Here is a 12,797-nt window from a genome sequence, read left to right as displayed (position 1 = left end):
ACACCCCAAAACATATATCATCACCCCCAAAATATGAAAGCAGGGAGGCAGTTTCACCTTCACCTGAAATTTGGGTCAAACTCCCGGCTGTTTGAAAGTTGGGACCAGCCTTAGTTGAAACATTCAAGAGGGATCCTTCATATTTATCCAGAGACTATTGATGAAACATCAGCTGACAATCCTGGACTATTAGCCAGTACGTTAAGCTTTGCAAACACCGTTAGCAGTGGAAACAGGTAATTTCAGAGAGTTTAGTCTTAATAAAAGATGTACAAGTGTAATATTTCCATGAGCCCAGCAGAGGGCAATTATACATAAACGGATGAATGGCTGCTAGAGATGTACTGCGGTCTCTGCTGAAAAAAATGTGATACTGTAATTCAGGGGTGTTCAACCTCCTTCAGCTCGTGGGCCGAATTCCATTCTGGAGAAGCTCTGGGGGGCAGCATTCTAGTGGTGGGCAGAGCTAATGGTAAAAGGGGCAGGGCCTAAAATGCCAAAGTATCAGCAAATTTTAGTTCAAAGCTTTTAACAGCCCATAATTCAGCCTCAGGAGAGGCGTTTCAACCTTTTAGGATGGGGAGAAAAACTGCACAAAAGCCAGGAAGCCACCCAACAATCAGTGCTTGGGAAAAGGGGGAGTGGCCATCTGGGAACCCCAGAGGGCCAAATTTGGACCCCGGAGCGCAGTTCTGCACCCCTGCTCTAATTGAAGTAGGGATCCCTGTGATTCCCTCATACCATGTAGTTCCACCCTAGCACTTCAAAGGGAATATTCTTATTCTTCAGGCTGTCCATATGTCCTGTCCCAGCCCTGTGCATGAGCCGTGATGGACACCCAAGGTGACTTACTGTCAAGTTGGGCCAGATTTACAGCACCCTAGATAGCTGTTCAACAGAATGTAGAGCTCCAGTCATTCTGGACTTCAACTCCCTCCCATGCTGGCAGAGGCTTCTGGGACTCAAAGTCCAAAACTTCTGCAGATTTACCTTTTGGCCCACCCCTGCTCCAAATAATGTTGGACTCCAACTCCCATGAGCCCCAGTCAGCATGGCCTGTGATCAGAGATTAACCGTTTTCCTTTCATACTGTCAACCAAATAACATGTGCTCTGAGTAAAGGGCCCATGAAATGCCAGGCCCTGATTTTGCAAAGCACATTTCACCATGACATGGACACACACACACACCATTCCAAACATTTGTCCACAATCATCAGGGATTTGCCCGTGAAGCACAGACTCATTGTTCTCTGCTGCTGATACAGCTGCAGCCATTCAGAAATAGCAAGCTGGCTTGGAGCGGTGGGAAACTGAGCAAGCGGGAGCGGGGGGAGGTTTAAGGCTCAAGATGTCAAATTAATTTGCAATATCATGCTAGTCCTGTTGGTTCTCAGCAAAGGAACCCCTTGGACTTCTTGGAAGGGAAATTAGACTTGGGAGGGACTTGTATATTCCAGCAGAGCCTGTTTACAGGGACGACCTTTTTTTCCTGGCAAACTGCTGTATTTTATTTTCTCCATATTTTTTGCCTGGGGGAGGGAGATGACTGTAGAATGGCTGGTTGAGGGGCGGGGTTAGCACTCATGTCGAAACAATTCACAAACAACCCATAGTTCTAGATTCACATGCAATGACAACCCATGGTTGAAACAACCACCGGTTCACAACCCAACAATAGACCATGGGTTCTCTTCCTGGGTTGTTCACCATTAACAAACCATGGTTCGTTAGCGTGGCTGTGTCCACACATCACAACCATCCAGAATGCAACAACCCATACCATGTCTTAGTTTTATGTGCGAATCCCACCTATGACCTGGTGCACATGTAATAACTCAGAGTATAGTTGAGTATGGGTTGAGCATGTGCTGTTGTTGAATTGTGGCTTGTTGTTGAATCATGGGTTGTCATGTGCAAACCCTGCACTGTAATTTAACTATGGCTTGTTAACTATGGACAAGCCAAAGTTCACAACACAACAAAAAATGGGTTCTCTCCCTGTTGTTAACTATTTAACTTTAACCACAAACAACTCATAGTTAAACAACAACCCGTACTCAACTCATACTCTGGGTTGTCATGATGTGCAAGTCCAGCCTATGTATTCTTTTGTGATGTTTTCCCTCACGTAATTGCCTTATCAAAGCTCTGGTAGAAGAAACCAAAGAAAACGGCCAGTGACCCAGGCGGGTCCTTGTTCACCTGTGTAATGAAACTGCTACCCATCACCGGTTGCCTGCAGATCTTTATTCAAGATTAACGCACATGATGCCATGTTATGGGATATATCAAATATTAAAAGGTCAAAATGGTTATGCACAATTAAAAACCGAACGAAGTCATTCATATTGCCACTTAATCTCGTGTGTGTGTGTTTTCCTGCCTGCGCTTGGAAAATCTATACACAGATTCAACAGAAAGTATTTAGTCAGCGGGTCAGTTGAGACTTTCAAAAAACAAGTGCAGATCTCGTGCACTGATTAAGGCACATCAGACTAGAACACAATCATAGTTGTCACCAGAAGGCAAATGAGTGGTGGAGGCTAAATAGCTCCAATTTTGGTGGGTCTGTGCTTTCAGTCAGAACCAGCCAGAACTCTAAAGGAGCTATCCAAGATGCTGAACCTATTTTGGGAATAGGGTTCAGCACTTTGGATAGCTCATTTAGAGTTCTGGCTGGTTCCGACAGAAATCCAAAATGGATTTACAGCCCCACTGAAATTGGAGCTACCAGGTATTGGTAGCACCATTTCTGAATGGGCTTAAAGGGAAACAAGAAACCAGTGGAGTGAGTGGCACATTTTGAAGTGCAGTCCCAATAAACCACGCCTCCAAGGAGACTCCAAAAATGCAGGCAACTGTGTTGATCCATATCAACAAACCAGTTCTGGCAGCTGTCGTCACCTGGTGGAGGTCTTTTGTAAAGCTAATGGATCTTCATTGGCCATCATGCCATTGCTTCATGGCCAATGGACAGGAATGCTGGGAGTTGAAGTCCCAAACATCTGGAGATCTACTCTCTGCCAATCCTGCTTTAGGACAGCCTTCCTCAACCTGGTGCCTTCCAGGTGTGTTGGGCTGCAGCTCCCAGCCAGCTGTGCACCTCTGGAGGGCACCAGGTTGGTGGCCGGAGACAGTCCGGGGCCTGAAGTTACTTTACTGCAGAAATTAGATCTCCAGATGGTTTGGACGTCCATTCCCAGAAGGCCCTGCCAACATGGCCAGTGATCAGGAATGCTGGGAGTTGAAGTCCAAAACATCTGGAGAACCTGCAGCTCAATGGTCCACCATTTGGGGCAGCCACACACAGATCTAGCAGCTCCCAACATACAGATGTGCAATTGCTGCAGCTTTTCTACCCCTCCGAGAGATGTCATCCAACCCATCTGGAGGGCACCAGGCTGGGGAAGGCTGAATTACAAGCAGTGCCACCTCTAGGTACTTGAGGGCCATTGAGAAAGACACCTTCCTTCTGTGGGTCTACCTTCTCATCATCTTTGTCACCAGCTGTGCTTGCTCCTCATCCTCTTTCTCATCATTGCTGCCACCTACTTGCTTGGCAGGCAGAGAGAGCCAGGGAGCAAGTCAGCATCTGCTGCTCCTCCTCCTCATCACCACTGTTGTCTGGGTCAGAGCAAGAGGCAGCTGAACAAGCAGGTTGCAGAGGTGGAGGAGCAACTCCGGGGGGCTCTTGTCCGAGGGCCCCTGCTGGGGTGTGGTCCCTTGGTAGGCGCCCAATCAGGCCTACCCTTAATGCCAGCCCTAACCTAGAAGTAAAAAGGTAAAGGTGTCCCCAACCAGTCGTGTCCGACTCTAGGGTGTGGTGCTCATCTCCATTTCTAAGCCAAAGAGCCAGCGCTGTCCGAAGACGCTTCCGTGGTCATGTGGCCGGCATGACTGAACACCGAGGTGCACGGAACGCTGTTACCTTTCCCGCCGAGGCGGTACCTATTTATCTACTTGCAATTTCTTGCTTTCGAACTGCTAGGTTGGCAGAAGCTGGGACTGAAGATGGGAGCTCACTCCGTCATGCAGCACTCGGGTCTCGAACTGCTGTCCTGCCAACCTTCCGGTCTGCAATTCAGCGTCTTAACCACTAAGCCACCACGGCCCAACCTAGAAGTACCCTAGTGCAGAATGAAGCAGAACTATTACTTCTACCCTCCTGTAACTGAAGCCCATTAGATATTTGCCTATAGCCCTTCCCGTATCTGAAGCATGCTATCATACATTTAACTCATTGTCAAAGATCTGCCGTTGGTCATTCAGTGGCTTTAACCAAAGTCACATCAGCAAATACATGCAAGCCTGAAGCGAACACAGCCAGAACTACATGATGGGAGAAAAGCAACATGTGGTCCATACATGTTCATGCAAAAGTGCTAGGCCTGCCCTTTGGATGATCTGCTAAATGAACGCACACAGAAACTTCCACTGAGACAAATTACCCATATGCGGAGAAGCGAGTGCTCAAATTGAGACAGAAACCATTTCAGGTGAATACCTGGGAGAAATATAGGTGCCTATTTGTTGGACTGCCTAAACCATCTAGATTTTTAACGTGATGTGAAATGGGATTACGCTGGACAGACACCCCATCCCCCCAAATGAAACCATCAAAGGTACCAAGCCTTAAAAAAAAAAACACCACCATTTTAACTCTTGGAGAGCATTGCTAGAAATAATGTACACCCCAAAACTGACTTAGAAGATCACATCTAATCCTGAACTTGTTATTTCTTGTGCAACTGGTTCTTGGCCTCTCAAATGTTAGCTCACTGGTAATAATTCCCTGCTTTGGCATAATCTCCTGTAGAGCTAAAAGCAGCCATGACATCACTTCCTCTTTCTCCACCTTAGCCCTTCGAAAGAGTACTTCAGCTGTTGGGTTTACCAATAAGGCTTCCAGTAAACATTTCCCTCCCCCCCTTCTTCCTTCCTTCCTTTTTTTTTGCATTTAAAAGACACTCAAAACATGAGCCAGAGAAAGTTCGACATGCTTAGGTCCTGTTGATTTTACTGGGGAGTTTTAGGAGTACACCCAAATTCCCACAGCGAAATTCTCACCTTCTGTGTTTTCCGTCGAAAGAACTGAAGAATTGGGCACCGGCTAATCGTTTCCAGTAAAAACAGGTGCATTTGCAGAAAGCAGGAAAAGAAGCTATCTTCAGTTTTAGCTGTAGGTTGCATTTTTTCCCCAGAGGTATGCAGTTTTTTAAAAAAAGAAAACGCATGAGACATTCTTGCGCTTTCAAGCAATGCATGGCCAAGCAGCTGATATAAAAGGAGGGGGAGAGGGGGAGGAAGAGAACCCGGATTTATCATATCGTTGAGGTAAAAAGCAGTGTGAGATTTGCATTTGGTATCTCCTTCATTTCTTCAGCCTGTTGTTTAGCAACCGACAGCTCTGAGTGTGATTACGGGCAACTTCTTTCTGTGTGTGTCTATGTCAAGATGGTCACCCAGTTGGACAGGTCATATAAAGATAAAGGAGAGCTGAGGACATACACAGTTCTCCTGTGAAGACTCCTGCACCCACGAACCCTGACAGCCAGCGATGGAAGCTGCAGTCCAGAATGTTCTAGAGCAGGAAAGACAGCAAATGGATCGAGTTGATTACACCACCATGGCTTCCCAGTTCGTTTATTTGTGATAGTTATATACCACTAAGTATAATAAAATCCCTAAGCAGTTCACATATAAATATTAAAATAACATTTAAAAATATAATATTAAAACACAACATTAAAAACAATTCCAATAGCAATACAAACAATATAAGGAGCGGTAAGATGGAACCGCATGATTGATTTAATTACAGCCCAGGGAAATCCTGGGTGAACAAGTGTGTTTTCGGGAGGCGTTTGAAAGATGCCACATTTTCATAGGGATGTTGGAGAATTCCGCCATGGATCCCAGGGGGGCCGAATTCCAGTGAATTCGGCCACCCGGAATCCGTGGCGGAACGGAGCCCCCCACCCCACCACCCCACGAAAGCCCCATGAAATGGAGCCTACCTGGCTCCGGCTCCAGCAGCTCTGGCCACTGCCAGGCTGCTGCGGCCGCAAATGGCGGCCATCGTAGAGGCCGCCATTTGCGTCCCTACACCGGCCCGTGATAGGCTACGTATATATTTACGTAGCCCATCATGGCTAAAGCAGGTTGCATCCCCTATGCCATTTGCATTCCCGCTTTAGCCATGATAGGCTACGTAAATATTTACGTAGCTTATCACGGGCTTGCGTAGGGACGCAAATGGCGTCCCCTACGCAGGATGCCATTTGCGTCCGCAGCAGCCCGGCAGCGGCTGGAGACCCCACTGAGGGTTGACCTGGGCAGCGGCTCTGCGGCCTGACCACGCAGCGGAGCCGGCCGGGCAGGATTCTGGGGGGGAGGAACGGATCTCCTCCCTCCCCCTTCAAGGATTCCAGGGGGAGGAACGGATCACCTCCCCCCACCTGCGGAACTCGGCGGAGCCAGGTAAGCGGGGTTTCGTACACCCCTACATTTTCATAGAATCATAGGGTTGGAAAGGGTCTACAAGACCACCAAGTCCAACCCCCTGCTTAGTGCAGGAAGCTTGATTCCCAGGCAGTCTCCCATCAAAGTACTAACCAGGGCTGACCCTGCTTAGCTTCTGAGATCAGGCACATCCAGCCCTTTGAAGAGTTGCGATTTTCTGCCTCCAGAACTGCATGAGGATTTCCCCCCGCCAAAGGGTGGGCACCGCTACCAAATGGTAGGGATGTCCGGATTTTGTGAAATCCGTCCCATGTATGTTTTGTGGATTATGTGGTGTCATTCGTTCCATTGTCCATTCACAGACAGATTCGACTTTTTTCGTTATGCGGAAAAATATGCAAATAATTCCGTAAGAGGGTTCGCAACAATTTACGTAATTTACGTTAGTACGTAATATTTAGCGTATTGTCCCCCATTCCATTCAACTTTTCCCCATGTATATTTTCCAGGCTCAGCAGAAAATTGCATATTTTCCTACAAAGAAATGTGCGCAAATTTCAGGGAAATAAAAAAAAAAGATCCGAAAGTCCTCAGACTCCTCACAGCCTGAGGAGGCCCGTCTGCAGCGGATTCCGCAGGTTGGATTCTTAGAAATCCAAACCCATTTAAGTCCATCTTGAATTTCCCCATCATCCCTACCAAGAAGGTCCACCATTGAGGCATTGCATGGTGACATTCCATGAGTTTCAGCATGACCAGCAAGGCCTCCTCCAATGCTCATATGTCTGGGTACATATGAGGGATGGCGTTTTGCTAGTTCCACTGTAGCGTCCTTCTATATTGCCAGCCCAAAGCCTATGAAAAAATTGGTGTTACATGTGAGGCTGTCTGAAACACCGAAGAGCCGTTGCCAGTCAGTGTAGACCAGGAATGCAGAACGTCAGGCCAAGGGGTCAAATCTAGCCCTCTCGAGATTCCAATCCAGCCCTCCAAGGTTCCTAGATGGCCACACCCTTTCCCCTGGCCCCTCCCCTTTCCCCTGACCATGGTATAGACCAGTGGAGCTTCGTGGCTCCAACGTCGGTGGGTTTCAACTCCAGGTTTCAGTCAGAACCAGTCAGAACTCTAAGGGAGCAATCCTATGGCCACTAGTCAGTGGCTAGACAGCCACAGGATATCTGGTTTTCCGGGAACCGACCTTCCCCCCCTTCCTGGAACAGCCCCGTGCTCCCCGCTCGGAAGAGGAGTGCAGAGTGGCCAAAACAGAGCGCTCCAGGGGGCATGCTGTGGCGGGGAAGGCGGAAGTGCAGGTACGACACATCCTGTGTGTCGTCCGGCAGCCTCCTCCCCAGCTCCGAAATCAGCTGTCCGGCCGCAAATGCAGGGCAGGAGAAGCGCAGAGGGAACGATCCCCTCCGTGCTTCTCCCGCCCTGCATTGGATAAGTGGTCGCCTCCAAGTTCGGAGGTGGCCACCTATCCCCATAGGATTGCACCCTAAAAGAGCTACCCAAGGTGCACCAGCCTCCACCAGCATAGACGATACCAAGTGAGATGGATCAAAGGTCTGACTCTGTAGAAGGCGGCTTCCTACGTTCCTAAGTGGCAGCTGAAGCTGGGAGGTGCTCAATCCCCCTCAATCATGCCACAGCCGCCACTGTATTGGCGCGTTACATCATTCACAATCCATTCAGCTGGAGAATGGCAAACGGAGGACCCCCCGAGCCACCCACCTGGACCCCTGCAGGCCGTCCCCTTGGCATCGTTTCTTGCTGCCCACAGCATCCCCTTGGCACTCCACACAGACGCGCCTTTCTCTCACCAGCTGGCTGCTCCAGAGATGCAGGCGGCAGGCGGCAGTGGCTTGATTCAGGCGGAAGTAGATGCAGTAGCTGAAAAGCACAGAGACGGAGAGGGTGATCTCCGTGTTCAATTAAATTGCCTTCACCCCATCTCACACACAGTGCGCACAGGTTATCCTGAGAATGTTACTGAAAGGTGGTATATAAAACTCCTATAATCGTCTTCGTCATGGCAATAATGAACTCAGCTGGTGCGTGCCAACATGATTACAATCAAAATGGAATCACTGAGAAGCAAAGGAGAAGCAATCACGGATCAGCATGCTCAGGGAAACCCCAGGGTTTTCAGAAGTAGAACAAAAATCTTTAGGCCCTAAATTGTAGTGCGGGGCGGGGTGACCTAAAGCGCCCACCCACACACCCCAAAAACCAGCCCAGTGAGGTCTGAGCATGATCAGTGACCACAAAATGATAGATGTCTGTTGGAGGAACATTTCTTTGACTCAAAAAAAAAAGAGCCGCATTCATTCATTCATTCATTCATTCATACAGTGCCATCAAAGCAAATAGCTCCGTACAGAATAACAACAATAAAACAACAAGTCATAAGAACGTAAGAAGAGTCCTGCTGGATCAGACCAAGGGTCCCTCTAGTCCAGCATTCTGTTCCCACAGTGGCCAACCAGTTGTCAACCAGGAACCCACAAGCAGGGCATGAGCGCAACAGCACTCTCCCACCCATATTCCCCAGCAACTGGTGTACATAGGCTCACTGCTTCTGGTACTGGAGGTAGCACATAGCCATCAGGACTAGTAGCCATTGATAGCCTTTTCCTTGAGGAATTTATCTAACCCCCTTTTAAAGCCATCCAAGTCCCTGCCTGAAAGGCTTTTGTTGTTGTTGTTGTTGTTCAGTCGTTCAGTCGTGTCCGACTCTTCGTGACCCCATGGACCATAGCACGCCAGGCCTTCCTGTCCTGCGCTCTCTCCCGGAGCGTGCTCAAGTTCATATTCATTGCATCCGTGATGCTATCTAGCCATCTCATCCTCTGCCGTCCCCTTCTCCCTTTGCCTTCAGTCTTTCCCAGCATCAGGGTCTTTTCCAGGGAGTTTTCTCTTCGCATTAGGTGGCCAAAATATTGGAGCTTCAGCTTCATTATCTGTCCTTCCAATGAGCACTCAGGGTTGATTTCCTTTAGGATGGACTGATTTGACCTCCTTGCAGTCCAGGGGACTCATAAGAGTCTTCTCCAGCACCACAGTTCGAAAGCATCAATTCTTCGGCGCTCAGCCTTCCTTATAGTCCAGCTCTCACAGCCATACATTACTACTGGGAAAACCATAGCTTTGATTAGACGGACCTTTGTCAGCAAGGTGATGTCTCTGCTTCTTACTATGCTGTCTAGGTTGGCCATAGCTTTCCTCCCAAGGAGCAAGCGTCTTTTAATTTCATGGCTACAGTCACCGTCTGCAGTGATCTTGGAGCCCAAGAAAGTAAAATCTGTCACTGCTTCCATTTCTTCCCCTTCTATATGCCAGGAAGTGATGGGGCCAGATGCCATGATCTTCGTTTTTTTAATGTTGAGTTTCAAACCAGCTTTTGCACTCTCCTCTTTCACCCTCAACAAGAGGCTCTTTAGATCCTCTTCGCTTTCTGCCATTAGGGTGGTATCGTCTGCATATCGGAGGTTGTTGATAATTCTCCCAGCAATCTTAATTCCGACCTCTGATTCATCCAACCCGGCATTTCTCATGATGTACTCTGCATATAAGTCAAATAAGCAGGGTGACAATATGCAGCCTTGTCGTACTCCTTTCCCAATTTTGAACCGATCGGTTGTTCCATGTCTGGTTCTGACTGTTGCTTCTTGACCCTCGTACAGGTTTCTCAGGAGACAGGTAAGGTGGTCTGGTACTCCCATCACTTTAAGAATTTGCCACAGTTTGTTGTGATCCACACAATCAAAGGCTTTAGCGTAGTCAATGAAGCAGAAATAGACGTTTTTCTGGAATTCTCTTGCTTTCTCCATGATGCAGCGAATGTTGACGATTTGATCTCTAGTTCCTCTGCCTCTTCTAAACCCAGCTTGTACTTCCGGTAGTTCTCGGTTCACATACTGCTGAAGCCTAGCTTGTAGGATTTTGAGCATCACCTTGCTGGCATGTGAAATGAGCGCAATTGTGCGGTAGTTTGAGCACTCTTTGGCGTTGCCCTTCTTTGGAATTGGAATGTAAACTGACCTTTTCCAGTCTTGTGGCCACTGTTGAGTGTTCCAGATTTGTTGGCATATTGAATGCAGCACTTTAACAGCATCATCTTTTAGGATTTTAAATAGCTCGGCTGGAATACTGTCATCTCCACTAGCTTTGTTGTTAGTAATGCTTCCTAAGGCCCACTTGACTTCACTCTCGAGGATGTCTGGCTCAAGTTCAGTGACCGCACTATCATGGCTATCAGGGACATTCAGATCTTTCCTGTATAGTTCTTCTGTGTATTCTTGCCACCTCTTCTTAATCTCATCTGCTTCTGTTAGGTCCCTGCCTTCTTTGTCCTTTATCATGCCCGTCTTTGCACAAAACGTTCCCTTGAGATCTCCAATTTTCTTGAAGAGATCTCTAGTCTTTCCCATTCTGTTGTTTTCCTCGATTTCTTTGCATTGTTCATTTAAGAAGGCCTTCTTGTCTCTCCTTGCTATTCTCTGGAACTCTGCGTTCAGTTGGATATATCTTCCCCTTTCTCCCTTGCTTTTCGCTTCCCTTCTTTCCTCAGCTACTTGTAAAGCCTCATCAGACAGCCACTTTGCTTTCTTGCATTTCTTTTTCTTTGGGATGGATTTCGTTGCTGCCTCCTGAACAATGTTACGGACCTCCGTCCATAGTTCCTCAGGCACTCTGTCTATCAGGTCTAATCCCTGAAATCTATTCCTCACCTCCACTGTATATTCATCAGGGATATGATTTAGGTCATACCTGAACGGTTTAGTGGTTTTCCCGACGTTCTTCAATTTAAGCCGAAATTTTGCAAGAAGCAGCTCATGATCTGAGCCACAGTCAGCTCCAGGTCTTGTTTTTACTGACTGTATGGAGCTTCTCCATCTTTGGCTGCAAAGGACATAATCAATCTGATTTCGCTATTGACCATCTGGTGACGTCCATGTGTAGAGTCGCCTCTTGTGCTGTTGGAAAAGAGTATTTGCTATGATCAGCATGTTCTCTTGGCAAAACTCTATTAGCTTTTGTCCTGCTTCATTTTGTACACCAAGGCCATGCCTGCCTGTTATCCTGGTGATTTCTTGACTTCCTACTTTAGCATTCCAATCCCCTATGATGAAGAGGACATCTTTTTTTGGTGTTAGTTCTAGAAGGTGTTGTAGGTCTTCATAGAACCGATCAACCTCAGCTTCTTCGGCCTCAGTGGTTGGGGCATAGACTTGAATTACTGTGATGTTGAATGGTTTGCCTTGGATTCGTACTGAGATCATTCTATCATTTTTAAGATTGTACACCAATACTGCTTTTCCCACCCTTTTGTTGACTATGAGTGCTACTCCATTTCTTCTAAGGGATTCTTGCCCAAAATAGTAGATATGATGGTCACCTGAATTAAATTCGCCCATGCCTGTCCATTTGAGTTCGCTGATTCCCAAGATGTCGATGTTCAATCATGCCATCTCATGTTTGACCACCTCCAGCTTACCTTGATTCATTGATCTGACATTCCAGGTTCCTAAACAATATTGTTCTTTACAGCATCGGATTTTCTTTTCACCACCAGACACATCCACAGCTGTGTGTCCTTTCGGGTTTGGCCCAGCCGCTTCACTCTTTCTGGCGCTACTTGGAAATACCCTCTGCTCTTCCCCAGTAGCATATTGGACACCTTCCGACCTGAGGGGCTCATCTTCCGGCGTCATCTCTTTTAGCCTTGTGATACGTTCCATGGGGTTTTCTTGGCAAGAATACTGGAGTGGGTTGCCATTTCCTTCTCCAGTGGACCACATTTTGTCAGAACTCTCTGCCATGACCTGTCCGTCTTGGGTGGCCCTGCACGGCATAGCTTATGGCTTCACTGAGTTACGCAAGCCCCTTCACCACAACAAGGCAGTGATCCATGAAGGGGCTTACATTCTAATAAAATCACAAAAGAAAACCAAAAGAAAGGGAAGGGAATGCACGAAACGGGCATGGGAAACACTACAAAATTAATAATCAACATAACCAAACAGTGAATAAAATCTAAACTAAGGTTCCAAAAGATCTGGAAAAGAGAAAAGGTTTTAATTGGGATTTAAAAACAGTAATTGCAGCAACCATCTGCAAGGAGAGCCAGTGTAGAGTAGTGGTGAGAGTAACGGACTGGGAGCCGGGAGATCCGGGTTCTAGTCCCCACTTGGCCATGGAAGCTCACTGGGTGACTTTGGGCCAGTCACAGACTCTCAGCCCAACCTACCTCACAGGGTTGTTGTTGTGAGGATACAACAGAGAGGAGGAGGATAATGTAAGCCGCCTTGGGTTCCTTGCAAGAGGAAAAAC

At 47.5% G+C, this 12,797-nt stretch overlaps 1 protein-coding gene across 2 annotated transcripts in view; it reads right to left on the bottom strand.

The window, feature by feature from the left end:
- Window positions 1–2,229: 2,229 nt before the first annotated feature.
- LOC146336116 (somatomedin-B and thrombospondin type-1 domain-containing protein-like) overlaps window positions 2,230–12,797 on the bottom strand; it is a 31,946-nt gene continuing 21,378 nt past the window's right edge. Inside the window, exons 4-5 of one of the 2 annotated variants that reach the window (XM_084819561.1) lie at window positions 8,196–8,354; window positions 2,230–5,583 (exon numbers count right to left, since the gene is read on the bottom strand). In XM_084819561.1, coding sequence (XP_084675687.1) covers window positions 5,478–5,583; window positions 8,196–8,354 — 265 coding nt within the window. In that variant the 3' untranslated portion in view covers window positions 2,230–5,477. The remainder of the gene's footprint in view (window positions 5,584–8,195; window positions 8,355–12,797) is intronic. The other variant, XM_084819563.1, reaches the window with a different exon arrangement.

The sequence above is a fragment of the Heloderma suspectum genome, chromosome 13, assembly GCF_057233095.1.
Source record: "Heloderma suspectum isolate Gila_16-S chromosome 13, 16-S_ref, whole genome shotgun sequence".
In the NCBI taxonomy this organism is placed as follows: domain Eukaryota; kingdom Metazoa; phylum Chordata; class Lepidosauria; order Squamata; family Helodermatidae; genus Heloderma; species Heloderma suspectum.
Note: the sequence above shows the minus strand (reverse complement) of the source record. Positions and strands in the feature narration are given on the sequence as shown.